A 14771-nucleotide genomic window follows, 5' to 3' on the forward strand; every position below is an offset into this window, starting at 1 on the left:
ACAAAACCCGCGGACAAGTCGATGAACCCGGATACGAGTAACCGATAACGACTTCTAATCCAGTCGCCAGGATTCAGAAAAGACGACCCGATTCGTCCGTTGTGTTGGTTGATAGGGCATATCCCTGCACATCTCGCATAGGTTCGGGGCGAGAGTTTCGGCTCAAAGCCAGCCCGACGGGGGGCGGGGTTAAACGTCGCTGTCGGATGCCTTTTCCAGCAGCAGGTGCATATTCAGTGCAGCCAGCATTCAGTCCGTATGTTTGTAAAGCCGATATCGCGACTTGATCATCACGCGATGATCTTCGAAGCTTGATTTGATACTCTCACCTCTGCTCCTTTGTTTCGAGCATCTTGTTTCTCGGCTCAGCACTAAGCACACTCTCATCTCTCTTCTTCGACCCTCAGGAAAACACGGACAGATCCCTCCACGGCTACAGCTTGGTCCGCGACATAATACCCCCGTTACCAACGAAGGACGCCGTCATGTCCCGCCTCATAGAGACTGTCGATTTATCAAACACAACTACGGCATACTATGCACCAGCAACGATCACGCGCAGTGGCGCTCTGGTGCATGTATCGGGCCTACCTGGCAACACCAAAGATGGCCATGTTCCAGCAGACTACGAATCGCAAATCTATCTTGCGCTGCTGAACCTGCGAAAAGTCATCCTGGCTTCGGATTCAGCGGTCTCAAACATTGCAAGCTTGACGCTCTACATTGTCGATTACGATGCCGCGAAGCGACAGCATGCCCGTCACGTCCAACGGTTCCTGGGACAGCACCGTCCAGCAATGACGCTCGTTCCCGTGCAGCAGCTCGCTGTTCCGGGATGGCTTATTGAGATCAATGCAGTCGTGGCTCGCCCGGATCTGCTGACTGTGTCTCGGATCTTACCATCTGTGCAGCAGCAGCAAGCTGTCGATGTCGTCATTATCGGTGCGGGACTGGCGGGGCTTTCTGCAGCTCACCAAGTCCGAAAAGCCGGCCTTAGTTGCATTGTGTTGGAGGCCCGTGATCGTGTGGGCGGCAAAACGTGGAGCCAGCCGATGGAGAATGACGGAGGCCGAGGAGTTTTTGATGTCGGGGCAGCCTGGATCAACGACACGAACCAGAGCAAGATGTTCGAGCTCGCCAGAAGGTACGGAGCAGAGTTGATTGAGCAGAATACCACGGGAAACTGCGTTCTTCAGGATTTTGAAGACAAATGCAGCTCCTTTGCATATGGCGAGCTACCCAACGTAAGTTCAGTTCAACCTTTTGGTTTGTAGAATTGAAGTATAGATAGCTAACCGAAATTTATCCATGAATAGTTCAACGACGCAACTCGCAGTCGTCTAGCCCAAATTAGGGACATGGTGGAAGCAGATTGCCAGGCCCTTGACGTCTTCAGACCAAAGAACACATCATTCGATTCTTTTACATTTGAGGCATATCTTAAATCTCGAAATGCCGATGCTACCGCGCTTGCCACCGCTACAGTATGGACTCGAGCAATGTTGGGCCAGGAGCCGAGAGATATCTCGGCACTTTACTTTCTCAACTACTGCAAGTCCGGCGGCGGTCTGCTGCAGATGCGGTCGGATAGAAAAGACGGAGGCCAATTCTTACGAGTCCGCCAGGGAACGCAGTTGTTTTCAAAGGGCATGGCGTCTTCGTTGCCTGATGGCATGGTCCGCCTCTCCAGCCCCGTACAAGCCGTCGTTCAAGGAGAGAACCGTTCTGTCAGCATCGAAGCTGGCGGGAAGGTCTTTTCGGCACAAAAGGTCATCACCACCGTCCCAGGCCCTGTTCTCAAGGCCATCTCTTTCACCCCAGCTCTGCCATATCAGAAGCGGGCCTGGATCGAGTCTCAAACCTACGGCTACTATACAAAAGCAATGATGCAGTTCAGCGCGCCATTCTGGGTCGAAAAGGGCTTCTGCGGCTTGGCGCAGTCTTTCATCGGGCCTGCTTCGGTAGTGCGTGACACGAGCAGCCCCGAAGACAAGAAGTTTGTCTTGACCTGTTTCATGGCAGGTGAACCTGGAAAAGTATGGGCGGCGATGGCAACCGCCGAGCGCGAAAACAGCTTGCTAGACCAGCTCAGCCATCTCTACGGGGTCAAAGATATCCGCCGTCTTTTCCTTCGCATGGTCCTGTATGAATGGGTCAGTGATGAGTACTCTGGGTGGGGATGTCCCTGCACATCACTCACTCCCGGCGTCCTCGACACACTGGGAGGAGACGCACTCCGGGAGCCGTATCGTGATATTCACTTTGCGGGGACCGAGACGGCAGGCGAGTGGAAGGGTTACATGGAAGGCGCTGTACGAAGCGGAGAGCGGGCAGCGGCCGAGGTTGTGGAAAGTCTTAGAGGCGGCATCGTGTCCCGCCTGTAAAGTCCACACAGCCATTGCGAGAAACTCTCGGCCGGAGGATCTTGATTTCACAGTGAACAGCGTGTCAATCATGTTGTGAACTGTCTATAGTATGTTATAGTTGCGCCAGGATGCTTACTAGTACCATCGATCCCATATCACACCACCCTGCTGTCTATACACACAGCAACTCATGTGAGCATCAGCGTAGTTCCTTTTTGCCCAACGATTGATCGCCACTGGCTAGTCGTACGGCTTTCTGATGAGGGACCCCTTTTCCAAACTTCGTCTAGTACTTGCGTCCCAGTCCTCACCGCTTTGATGCCGTAGATTGCCACTTTTTCGTACCACATCTTGAAGCGGTCTTGTAGACTCTCATCAAATGCCTCCGATGCTGCCATGAAAGATGGCCAGAAGAGAGGCGCGGCCAGCATTCCGGATTCGCTCTTGATGGCTTCGATGGACTCGATATCGTGTAGAACTGATTGGACATATTGTCGCATATAGCGATGACTGAGAAGCCTGATGTTTTGCGAAAAGTAAATAATGAGGGCGTTATGGAACGCGTGAGTCTGGTGGTAAATGATGCCAAAGCTAACACCAATATTGGCATCCCGGTAGCGAGCAAGCTCTTCTTCAAGCGGCCAGTCAAAGATGTCCCTTTCGACCATATCGCAAGCTCTTTCTAATTCTGTCGAAACCGATGGCGAATCATTTTTGTTTCTTGCGCCTTCAATTTGATCCAGAAGGTCGATGGCTCGTTTAAGAAGTACTAATAAACTTTGTGGTATGCCGTATATGCATTCGAAAGAAGCCATCTCGTCTGCAGCTTGCACTGGTTCTGTGGAGGCTGATGAACTGTCTTCATCAGGACACCTCATAGGAGACTGCACCACGCCTTCTGGCTGGGTTATGGCGAGACATTCTTCTTTTTTGGGAGCCGAAAAGCGTGAGGCAGAACCCTGAGATGCTGCTGTGCTTTCATAGATGACTCTGAGATAGAAGTAGATGCGATGCAAGGCACGAGCCTTGGCCGATAGCTTGGGCTTCCCCCGGCCCATATGAATTATCAGTTGGTGAGCGCCATCTAGGTGTAAACGACAGGTGCTTGTGTCACCCGACATGACCTGTTACTAGTATGAGTTTTTCTTTTTCTATACTTGCATTGTCGAGATCAGGCAATGACTTACGTTGATTGTAATCATCGACAACATTGTCGCTAGAAACTCTTTATATTTTGGCCTCCCCGGCGAATGAAGATCGAGCTCCACGGTTTCCTTGAGCAACCCGATCGCTCTGTACCGGTACCGGGCAGCTGCCTCAACCCACTCATCCTGTTGCGATTCTAGTGCTTGGGTGTTGGAGAAGTAATATGCACTGATGGACAGGAGAGCATTCCGCAGGGCGCTTCGAATCCTTGATGTCGTACCTATGATACTGAGCTCACCGGCACCTTGAATGGCCCGGGGAAGGTGGATCGTCTTCCATGGGCTTTTCATGTTGTCGATGACGCAGAAAATGTTAACAACTTTGTACATATAGTGATGCATGAGAAAGCGTTCTTGTTCCGAGAGCAAAGACTTTGGCGTTTGCGAAAGCCCTGGAAGCCGTCTACGTCTGATGTAGTGTTCATCCGGCGGCGAAGTTGTTGCAACAACCAACAAATCCTCAGCCTCAGAACGATTTGGGTCTGCGAGGGTGAGATCGCTGCCACCTATCTCAACTCTCTTTGGTTCGTGGATAAATGGCCGTGATTTTTGATTTTCATGCAGATTGCACAACTCCCATGCTGCCGCTGTCTCGGATTGTGACGGCGATGGAATAATCACGGGTACTCTAGAGCTCTGAGACTCTGGTGAATCGAGGCATGTAAGTGATCGTGTCTCGGAGTCGAGGCACTCAGAACCCTCCTCTGGCAAAGGCGTTACCGTGAACGCATTATGCAACGGAGCTGTGCCGAAAACTCCGAAGGCATCGATGTTGATGGCGACGTCATCGCAACCAGAAGATGCAGATTCCCGCTTTAAAGAGTCGATCAGCCTGAGGATGCCGTCGACTTGCCCCCATGACAAAATCTTTTGGAAAGGGGCTAATTTGTTGTTAGCGATGATCTCACCATTCGATTGAAGGGTCCTGATACTTACGAAATGCGATCTGCCGTCTTGAAAACGAAGTGGTAGGCACCTCCCTGGCTAGTTCAGGGCTCGATAAGTTGGAATCAGGAGTGAATGCAGTTTCTGGTGGAAGCCATTGCAGACGGACACCATAACCTCCACATTCCAGCCCCCTCAGATTACACTGACGACATCCAGGCTTGTTCTCGTCGCATTTCACCTTTCTCGACCGGCATGTCCAACAACCAGTGAAAGTCTTGGTGCGTTTACGGCGTCGATTGATCGCATGCACCGGAGACGCCATTGAACAGTGTCGTTAAGTGTTGTGGGATCGAATAATTTGTTTGCCCTGTCCTCACATCGTGTAAATCAGGAAGCTGGGACCGAGGAGGCCTGATAGAACACTGTCTATGAGTTGGTCAAGCCGGTCCATTTCCAAACGACCCTGGTCTTGGAGATAAGTCCGTGGAGACTCCGACATGAGATGCGCCTATCGCGGCAAAGCCAGTTCAACCGAACAGGATCAAGGTGGGTCTCGATGATAACGTATCTATCGTAGATACCACGAAAGGAAGGCGACAGCGAAGCCAACCATTTAGCAGATGCAGATAGGATGCCGAGACTCCAGAACTGGCACCATGGTAGATCACCTACACCTAAGGTTTACCGGTCGTTGATCCAATATCTAGCCAAAATCCTCAGTAAGCCGAGGACAAGATGCCATCCAAAGTGCAAACATTTTCATGTATTTGGCTATTTGATCTGTCTTGTTCCGCCATATTTTTGTTGCCCGAGACAAGGCGTTACACAATTTAGTTACTCTACCGAAGCACAAACGCCTCGTCGATAAGGAGTCATATTTTCTCACAGCCATGTCAACTGCCACCATTACCCTGGCCCCGAGTGCGGCAGAGGCCTCTCTAGAGGTGAAACCTGACATGACAGAAAAGTCAGGGGTGACGGCACTTTCGACTGGGGGCTATGAGTTTCCCGGCATTCCCGATATACCTGATCTGTACAAGAAACGACAATGGCAGCTTGAGCACATGGCTGGTGCATTTCGAGTATTTGCTCGCAAAGGCTTCACCGAGGGTACCAGTGGACATATCAGCGTTCGCGACCCAGTAGACCCTAACACTTTTTGGATCAACCCGTGAGTCGTCGATACAACTAAACATTCATCTTCTAACCGCCAGACAGGCTTGGTAAGCATTTTGGTATGCTCAAGGCCAGCGACATGGTTCACATCGATGAAAACGGTCAAGTCATCGGTGGTAACAGGGCCGCCGTGAATGCAGCGGGCTTTATGATTCACAGTGCGATACATAAAGCGCGCCCCGACATTCACGCAGCTTGCCATACACATTCACCCGCTGGGAAAGCTTGGTCAACTTTTGGGAGACCGCTCGACATTATCAGTCAGGACACGTGCAACTTCTGGGGTATCCAAGCTGTCTACAAAACGTTTGGTGGTGTGGTGTTGGAGGCGGACGAGAGCGAAAAGATTGCGGCAACCCTTGGCGAGAAGGGCCGCGTGATTGTGCTGCAAAATCATGGATTGTTGACAACTGGGGGTACAGTCGACGAAGCAGCGTATTTGTTCACGTTGATGGAGAAGTCGTGCGAGGTTCAGATCATGGTGGAAAGCACAGGGCTACCTAAGAACTTCATCGGAGACAATGAAGCTGAGTTTACTGCTAAGGTTAACGCTGATCCGGTATGTTTTGATAACCATGGCTGCTCAGCAGGCGCTGATCACTATCTTAGGAGACATTATACACAGAATTTCAACCCGACTTTGAGTATGAGATCTGGAAATCAAGAGGAGAGTTGCATAAGGGGGATTAGATGAGAAACCATTCCTACCTTGGAAGGATTTTCAATGAGAAAGGTACAGCTAGTAATACGGAATTAATAGTTCTGCTACACAAGTAAAACTTCACGCTGCTGCTGCTGCTGGCAATATCCAGGATCGTAGCAAGTGAGGGAGAGCTGCTTAACACAAACTACGTTGACTACAACCAGGTTAAATTGGCGCTGGTGGCGGTTCCGCACGGCTTCAAGATACTCCTCTACCTGTCTTTACTAATTTATCTAAGCCTTTCTTAATCCTTCTGGGGAAATGCCGCAACTCTTGCATGCGCTCCTGAAAAACCCGCCCCCCTTCCATACATCAACAGGGTTGCCGTACGCCTGAACTCTTCCCCCATCCAACACAATAACCCGATCGAACGTCATCGCCACCTCCATTCTGTGTGTCACTGCTACTATCGTGCTTCCCCAGAGCGTCTTCCTCACCTTCTGCATTACTCGGACATCGGCACTGACGCCCAGGGTGCCCAAAGCCTCGTCCAGTACGCAGATCCGCGGCTTCTGCAGCAGCACACGCGCGAGCCCGAGCAACTGGGCCCTCGCCGTCCCGGCGGAGATGCAGTTGGCAGCGGCGTCCAAGTCCAGAGGCGTTGCGCCACCGAGTCCTGCAAGGGCATCGAGGGCAGACATGACCCGATACACGTCGGCGTCGGAATGCCGCCGCTCCGGGTCGACGTTGTCGCGGATGGTGCTGCAAGGAATCGGCACAACATCGTGAGGGACAGCAGTGACGTGTGACCGCAGCCGTTGGAGCGGAACGTCCGTGATGGACAAGTCGTCCACGGCAAGGGTACCACTGTTGGGATCGAGAAGGCGAAGAAGCAAGGATACAAAGGTCGACTTACCGGCACCCGTAGGGCCGACAACGGCGACATGAATGCCGGCAGGGATCTCTAGAGTTATGTCGTGGAGAGCTGCCGTGGCCGTGTCGAGGATGCCTCCCTGCCCATGCGAGGCACTCACCCTCTCCAAGCGTATCTCGCCAGCTGCTGGCCATGACGACCCAACGGCGCCCGAGGAGGAGGGACGCAAAACCTCTCCTTCGCGCGGGGGCTCCGTGGCGTAGGAGACAAGACGGTCGACGGCGACTGTGTGATGGAGGGCGCTTGTGGAGAACCGCATTCCTTGTCTCAGAGACGCCGGCAGCACCAGGACCTGGCTCATGATCAGCCCGGCGATGGCAGGCGACAAGGGTGTGCGTGAGGATGTCCAAACGACAAGAAGACCCGTAGTTGCAATAATACATGTCATAATGCCATCAAGTCGAACCTCAAGCCAGCGAAGGTTGGCGGCTGCAAGGAAGCTGGCGTTGCTACACACGTCGAGTCGCTCGCCCAAGAACGAGCGGGCCCAAGGCTCAGTCTTGTAGGCGTAGATGCAGTCGGCCCCCTCGATAACCTCACTCAACGCTGCGTTGGCATGGGCGCGCAGCTCGGCCTCGCGGCAACGAATGCTTTTCAAGCGCGGGGCGTAACGGAGCATCATGGCGATGACAGCCGTTAAGCCTGGGACGACAACAACAGCTAGCTGAGCCGACACACACAGGTGTAAGTAAAAAGCCGCATCACGTTGAGCAAAAAGGCGTTTGAACGTGATATACAAATAAGAAGACAGGAAACAGAGAAACAGAGAACCAGACAGTGACTGACGAACCTTGAGTTGCATCACCAGCATGAGAGATAGACCGCCTAGCAGACGCGAGAGGTGCAACATGGCACTGCGTGTTGCCTCGATCAGTCCTCGGTCCACCATGTCAACGTCCCTGGACAGATGATCCATCATGGTACCAAGCGGGATGGTCTGCAAGAAACTCATGGGGGCGACAACAAGGCGCCGCAGCGCGCACTCCCACAGACCATGGCTTGCCTGCAGCATCTTGACGGTGAGATGCAGGCAGAACAGATACGCCAAGAGGGCCTCTGCCAAGCCCAGCGCGACGAACCCGAATGCGTATGCGTGTCCAGAAGAGAGCCCGGGTCGGAACGAAGTCCACCATGCGAGCCACAAGACCACGCCGACGCCGGCCACCTGCCAGGAGCAGACGAGACCAAGCGTTGTCAGCGTCTCCCGAAAGCCGCCAGCAAGCCTTAAATAGAACCCCAACGACTTTTGTTTATTGACGTATGTGGGAGACGGTGTCAGTCGTGGATGGACAGCGAGTGTCTGAATTGCCGGGCCCAAGGGGGCCGAGACCGGAGCTGGAATCCCGACTTGCGCCGCCTGCTTCTCATCCCACCGCATGTGCCTGGTTTCAGCCGGCGCTCCTTCCGGAGGAGACGAAAGACGCTCTTGGAGCTCGGTCAGAGAGTCCAGCCAGGTGACGCGTCCACGGTCCAGCCATAGCACGCGATCGCAGCGGCGAGCTACCCAGTGCTGGTTTGTGACCAAGAGACGTGTCTTGCCGCCGAGAAGGCCGCAAATCGCGTCCTCGAACACGGTTCTAGACACGTCTGGGTCAAGGTTGCGTAGGCAGTCGTCGATGAGAACCAAGTCGGCGTCCGAGTAGAGCGCCCTGGCAATGCTGACGCGCTGGGCCTGACCGCTCGAGAGACCCTGCCCGCCAGCACCGACGGCGGTTCGATCCCCTTGGGGGAACCGGTCGAGATCGGCCAGGAGAGCCGAAGCACGGAGGACTTGCTGGTACCGGTCCGGGTTGAAGGGCCGGCCAAAGGTGATGTTGTTACGGATCGTGTCGCCCCGGATCCACGGTGACTGGCTCGCGGAGGCCAAAGTGGTTACTGAGCCGTCCAACTGCATGATGCCTTGATCCAGGCACATTCGGCCGGCGACAGCGGCCAGAAGAGACGACTTACCGGAGTCGGTCTCGCCACACACGGCCACCAGCTCGTGCCTCTGGATACGGAAGCCAGGTCCGAACGCCAGCTCGAACCCGCTGCTGTCTGCCCGTGTCCCCGGCCACTTGAGAATCGCGTCGACGGCTTCGATGGCCCATTGGCACCGCCAACCCTCCTCCTGATCCTCCAATCGTGTCACCGCGGGCATCAACCCTGGCTCCTCGCTCTCCAGCCACTTCTCGATCGATCGGCATCCCACCAGAAACTCCTGCACCTGCACCGCCCCCTGCGCCGCCCGATTCAGATGAGGTTTGAGAGCCAGAAAGAGGGCCAACGACGAGAAAGCCCTCGCCGGGTCCAGCCCCACGACGTCGTCGTGCAACGCCTCATATGCGACAAGGCTTGCCGCCGATGCCAACGTCGGTAGCAGCGCGCCCGCGGCCTCCATTATGGCACGGTTGTGCCACAACTTGCGCGCCATCGCCAGCTCTCTCATCCTCATCCCGCAAAGTCGGTTGATGGTGGCGTTCTGCGTTGCCCAGCCCGCGAGCTTGGTGCTCCGGATGCCCTGCATCAGCTGCTGTGTGTTGGATACCCGGCGCTGGCAGAGCCCGCTGAGGGTCTGCTGCTCCGCCCAGACGTGCAGCGCGACACCGATGAAGATGGGTAGTCCCGCAAGCAGGACGGCCATGCCGGCCAGCGCCGACGCGTTCGCATTGGCGCTCAGCGCGGGAATCGCCAGAACGAAGCTGGCCGGCACTGTCCAGACGGCGCTGATGCCGCTGATGGCTTCTTCGATCCGAGAGGCCTCCACGGACGCGAGGTTAAAGACGGCCCCGGAGCTCCAGGATCCCCCTTCGCCGTTGTCGTCGTCGTCGTCAAGGTTGTGTACTCTTTCTACCGGTACACCTGTTCTTCCTCCTCCGACAGCATCGACGCTGGAAGGAGGCGGCGGTCGTAAGAAAGTCTTGTTCATAATAATGCATGTAAGCGCCGCTTTGGCCTGTGTGCCGGTGACCTCAAGGCGGTAACGGGAGGCGTTGATCAGGACGCCCGCGGAAATTTGTGCGAAAACCATGACGAAGACAAGGAGGTAGGCACGGGCAACAGAGACATCCCGCCCTCCCGACTCGTCGTCGTCGTCAGTTGTGCCCGCTGCGGATGTCGTGGCGGTTTCCCGGGGGTCTTGATACGTGTCTGCTAGAGCTACAAGAAGCCAACGGAGTACCATCGGTGGGATGGCAGCCATAACCATGGCCGCAAGCTCGATGAACCCTCCCATGAGCAGGCTGCGTTGAAAGCATTCAAGCAAGCTTACCGCGAGCCGTCTGCCCGGCATGCGGCCGGTTGTTGTGCATGTTGAGCGCTTGCGCCAGCAATTGCGAAGAGCCAGCGCTCGAGGCGCCGCCTTTTGCTGGTTCGAGATGATGTTTCTGTCGTCTTCGAAGTCTGGTCCTGTCGCTCGAGGCGCCCGCGGCGGTGCCCAAGAGAAGAGCAACTCACTCATCATCAGCGCCACACGCAGCCGAATCCCTTGAACGGCCAGAAGAATCGACATTTCCCCCCACCCAAAAGGAATAAAGTGGTGTAGCGACACGTACTTCAATGGGCTGCGGTAACTCTGCTTTCAAAATTGGAGAGAGGATGGGTATAAGCCCGGCCGGCGGAGACATACCAGTCATCGACCGGTGGCTTTTTAGCTAGCTACTTAACAACGAGTAGGGACTACCGAAGGCTTTGGTCGGTGCAGTAGGCCGGCTGCGCAGAGAGGCCTATTATTATAATTAAAAAGTTCTCCTATTACTTTATTATTGCAAATGGCGTCTTATAATTCAAATAACCTTAAATTAAGAAAATGAAATACTAATAAACTTAGTGTACATTGCTTATAAATAATAATTCTAATTCTATATCTACATATATCTAAACAGGAATGTATAAATTCAAATATTGAACGTGTGTAAAAGTAAACGATTTCTACACATAGACAACCTGTATTATAAAAGCTCTAACAGTATGTAAGCTTACTAACAGATTAAAATAGTATATTATGAATTGCTTTGCTATCAATATTTGTATTCTAAGAGAGCATTTACTAAGCTAGCTATGTAGTACTTTTTGCTTACCTGCTATTAACCTACTAAAAAATGAAAGGTAAACTGACTTTGTAGTTAGGCTGACTCATTACGTGGTCTTCCTGTTACCTGCGTCCATTTTTCTTGTACTAATCCCGCCTACAAAACAAGGATGGCAGCTTTGTTACCGGTCTAAAGATAAACTTTTCTAAGACTGGGATGATCTTTCTTAGAGTTTGTACCTGCAGGGCGGCTGGTCCGGATGATGTTCATTATTCGAGGCTACGTTTTATGTCAGTTCTCACAGACATTCGACGAACATCTGAGTTCAGACAAACTCAAATCAATCTAGTGAGTCATTAAACGAGTCAGTCAACAAGTAGGGATTCTTGTTGACTGCGTCAGACAGTTTCCGTGGTCTACAAGTCGGTGTCGTGCTGTGAAGCAAAAGGCCACCACACATAAGAAAGGACGGAAGCCCTGACCGAGGTAACGTGCGTATTGAAATATTGTTGATAACCCACAAAATGGCAGAGAAACCCCGTCTTATTGACTTTGTGAAGAGGACTCGGACGCGGCCAATGAGGCTGTTGCTCCTCGGCCTACCGCGTACAGGAACAGAATGTAGGTGTAATCCTTGAGCCTCTACCTCTTTATCCCCTTCCCTTGTCTTCTGAAAGCAGAAAGGTAGTGAGGAAATTTGTTGATATGATACTGCAGCTTTGAACGCCGCACTAGAGGAACTCGGGTTCACAGTCTTTTCCTTCCATGCCATGTGGCCTACTTGGCAGGAGACATTCCCGTTGTGGACCGAGGCCATCGAGGCCAAGTACCATAACCGCTGCAAGCCGTACGGACGTGAAGAGTTCGACAAGCTGCTTGGGGACTTTGACGTCGTTAAATGTCCCCACGCCCTTCTCTTTGCCGAGGACCTCGCTGCGGCCTACCCCGAAGCCAAGATCATCGTCACGAACCGTCCCTACACGCCATGGCGTGAGTCTATGGACAGAACTGTTTTTGCGATACGCCGCTCTTTTGTCTTCCGCCTGCTACATCCGCTGGATCCTTTCCGCGCCGCTTGGTGGCGCCTCATGCGATTGGTCATTGACACAGCCTACGGCGGCTGGGCGGACGCGGTCCCCGGTCGTGTGCCCTATGACGAGCACCATACCCGTGTCGAGGCTATCGTAAGGGATAACCCCGAGCGGTTACTGGTCTTCTCGGGCTCTAAGGACGGCTGGGCCCCGCTATGCCGGTTCCTGGATCTGCCGGTGAGGGAGACGCCGTATCCGTGGAAGAACTCTGGGCAGGATTTCTGGCAGACTCAAGGACTTCGAGATGGAGAGAGGCTCCTGCTACGAAAGCTTGCTGGGTGGATTACGATATGTGCGGGATTCGGAGCAGTGATCCTTCAGTTTGTCAGACTTCGATAGGAAAAAGAGATGTGAAAAGTACCCAAGAGACTTGGAAAGTGAAAACGATAACAAATCAGGGCCCAGGCGTGTGTACTACTCGTTTGCACTTTCAACAGGAGCGATGAAATTGATCACAAGTCTGGGGCCTCCCTAAGCATCTTGGTGTCTAACGATGACAAAGAACAGTGCAAGACTTTAAAACAATTCGTATTGAATCCAGCATCACTTGGTCACCGTTATGTTGTCAATCTCATGAACAATCTGAAGACTAGATCACAGTCTCATGTGAGTGCAAGGCTTAATCCCAGACTTGGTTCACAAGCTACGTTTGCTTACACAAAAGGGTGTTCCTGAGTCTCGTTATAATCGTGGAGGCTCCCTATCTCTAGAGTGGAGTAATGGGAAGACGGAAAACTTAAGGAGGAGAAACACGTTTGCCATACTTATCAACAGGAATATTCTCAGATCTCATCTTCCTTATGTTGCGTTTAACGGCCTCCCAATCACGGCATGTGTGCGTCTCATGCTGTCCGACTAGTTTAGGAACAAAGGCCTTTTGGCCGGGATAATGGATGAACTCGAATCGCTCCATGTTCATGTTCGAAGCACACATGATGGCCTTGAGACACAGTCAGTGTCTGAAAGGTTTAACAGGCCCATGTTTTCTTACCTGACGGAGACTTTCAAGACAATGCTCAATGTGCTGCTTTGTGCAAACGTCGTACCCACCATCCAGGTTCAACGCCAGCTTCATGTAGGTCGTCCTTATGCATACCTACTCGTCAGATCGTCAGCAACAGGCGCGCAAAGGAACAGCTTTTGAAGCCGAGAGGCTTTCCGCGACGCGGCTACGTACCAAGCAATGGAGTTGGTGAAAGACGTTCCACGCCACGGGCTGCAGTCCTTCCGGCTGCAACGCATTCGCATTGAAGTAGTCCGGCAGTCCGTACTTGGCTGGGTCTTCGATAGCGATGAATGGCTTGCCAACTTTGGATGATTGTTAGCCTCCAGTGAAACAGGGGATAAATACTTTTAGCCATTCTAGAGAAAGACAGAACTTACAAGAGATCAGATCGATCCACTTTTCGTTGGCACCGGGAGCCGTAAAGTTATAGGAAGAATCGTGCTCGAATTTCTTGCGAACTAGAGGGACTACTCTGGGTCTCAGCATATAGAAAAGCCATCAACACCCGCGAGAGGGCAGGGTCAGGTAGGCAGCCGTCAGAGAGAGCGAGGGGGCGTCAGTTACCATCCGCGACGAAGGGTAGTTCGTCAATAGTTGCCATACCCAGCCCTGCAGCAGGCTTGACCGTGGACGACGCCAGAGCAGACAGGTGGCCAGACGTGCCAATATAGAAGCCGAAGCCGACAGAGACAAGGCAGCAGGCAAAGGCGCAGACGAGCATGCAGATGGGCGAGGCGAAAGTACGGCCAGCTCGCGGCCGCATCATGCTAAGCATCCCTTGATCCTCGAACGCATCTTCGCTATCTAAAGTGTGGTACTTGGACGAAAGAGTGTCAGAGGACATGATTCCGAAATTGCGGATAGAAATTGGAAACAAAGAGTATAGTACACTCGTCTAAGTGGACGCATGCTAGCCTTCTGATGATGTGAACCGCCAAGGGGCTTTTTATATGTGACGTAATGACGCCTTACGGCCGTATTGTGGACTTGAGTGAAGCCAAGGATCTTGTCATGTATTCAACGTTTCTACCCGGGGCTTCGATCCCCGGTGTCATCGGGGACCAGGCGTCTTGGGTTGTCACACGCCGTCGGTCTCGGTCTTGGGAACATGGGTTTAGAGTTTCATGAATCCAACTTCCCCACTTTCAAATCAATATTTAGATCCCTGACGTGGGAAAAGAGCGGTGTTATCCTTTGCTTCTGCCTCCTCCTAAAGTATATCCCGCCGACATTTCCGATTGAAATAGGTGTCCCTAGCCGACCCCGCCACACCGGCTTCTGTGAACATCTGCCGGTTGGTTACGAGCTTTAAGGTCGCAATATACTAGAAAAAGGTCAAACAAAAAGCTTCTTAAAGCGCGTTTCTTAATCTAATAATCTAATAAGGTTTAGTTACTCGTCGACTCTCGACCGAAATACTGCGAGTCATTGCCCGCGAGACTAGATTCGCCG

The 14771-nt window shown here is 52.9% G+C and overlaps 6 protein-coding genes across 6 annotated transcripts; 3 read left to right on the forward strand and 3 right to left on the reverse strand.

Annotated features, from left to right (window-relative positions):
* The first annotated feature begins 248 nt into the window (after positions 1-248).
* On the forward strand, positions 249-2525 carry CDEST_13080 (Putative flavin amine oxidase, YjgF/YER057c/UK114 family, RutC-like superfamily). Its single transcript, XM_062929236.1, has 2 exons — positions 249-1244; positions 1317-2525. Exons 1-2 carry the CDS (start codon positions 486-488, stop codon positions 2382-2384), a joined length of 1827 nt encoding a protein of 608 aa, XP_062785287.1. The 5' UTR covers positions 249-485; the 3' UTR covers positions 2385-2525.
* A 29-nt stretch (positions 2526-2554) lies between these two features.
* CDEST_13081 (Putative zn(2)Cys(6) fungal-type DNA-binding domain, fungal transcription factor) lies at positions 2555-4781 on the reverse strand (the record flags this gene model as incomplete). Its single annotated transcript, XM_062929237.1, has 3 exons — positions 2555-3490; positions 3554-4452; positions 4508-4781. The coding sequence occupies 3 exons, from the start codon at positions 4779-4781 to the stop codon at positions 2555-2557; spliced, it is 2109 nt and encodes a 702-aa protein (XP_062785288.1).
* A 568-nt stretch (positions 4782-5349) lies between these two features.
* Positions 5350-6325, forward strand: CDEST_13082 (Putative class II aldolase/adducin; the record flags this gene model as incomplete). The annotated part of the gene is made up of 3 exons (XM_062929238.1): positions 5350-5630; positions 5678-6194; positions 6245-6325. The coding sequence occupies 3 exons, from the start codon at positions 5350-5352 to the stop codon at positions 6323-6325; spliced, it is 879 nt and encodes a 292-aa protein (XP_062785289.1).
* Positions 6326-6571: 246 nt separating this feature from the next.
* On the reverse strand, positions 6572-10702 carry CDEST_13083 (Putative AAA+ ATPase domain, ABC transporter type 1, transmembrane domain-containing protein; the record flags this gene model as incomplete). Its single annotated transcript, XM_062929239.1, has 2 exons — positions 6572-7854; positions 7999-10702. 2 exons carry the CDS (start codon positions 10700-10702, stop codon positions 6572-6574), a joined length of 3987 nt encoding a protein of 1328 aa, XP_062785290.1.
* A 972-nt stretch (positions 10703-11674) lies between these two features.
* On the forward strand, positions 11675-12787 carry CDEST_13084 (uncharacterized protein). The gene is made up of 2 exons (XM_062929240.1): positions 11675-11843; positions 11940-12787. The coding sequence occupies exons 1-2, from the start codon at positions 11747-11749 to the stop codon at positions 12650-12652; spliced, it is 810 nt and encodes a 269-aa protein (XP_062785291.1). The 5' UTR covers positions 11675-11746; the 3' UTR covers positions 12653-12787.
* Positions 12788-12852: 65 nt separating this feature from the next.
* Positions 12853-14213, reverse strand: CDEST_13085 (Putative mycotoxin biosynthesis protein UstYa). The gene is made up of 5 exons (XM_062929241.1): positions 13884-14213; positions 13697-13786; positions 13491-13621; positions 13305-13409; positions 12853-13253 (listed from the first exon to the last, which is right to left on the reverse strand). Exons 1-5 carry the CDS (start codon positions 14161-14163, stop codon positions 13050-13052), a joined length of 810 nt encoding a protein of 269 aa, XP_062785292.1. The 5' UTR covers positions 14164-14213; the 3' UTR covers positions 12853-13049.
* Positions 14214-14771: the final 558 nt, after the last annotated feature.

Source organism: Colletotrichum destructivum, chromosome 8 (genome assembly GCF_034447905.1).
Source record: "Colletotrichum destructivum chromosome 8, complete sequence".
NCBI classification, from domain to species: Eukaryota; Fungi; Ascomycota; class Sordariomycetes; order Glomerellales; family Glomerellaceae; genus Colletotrichum; species Colletotrichum destructivum.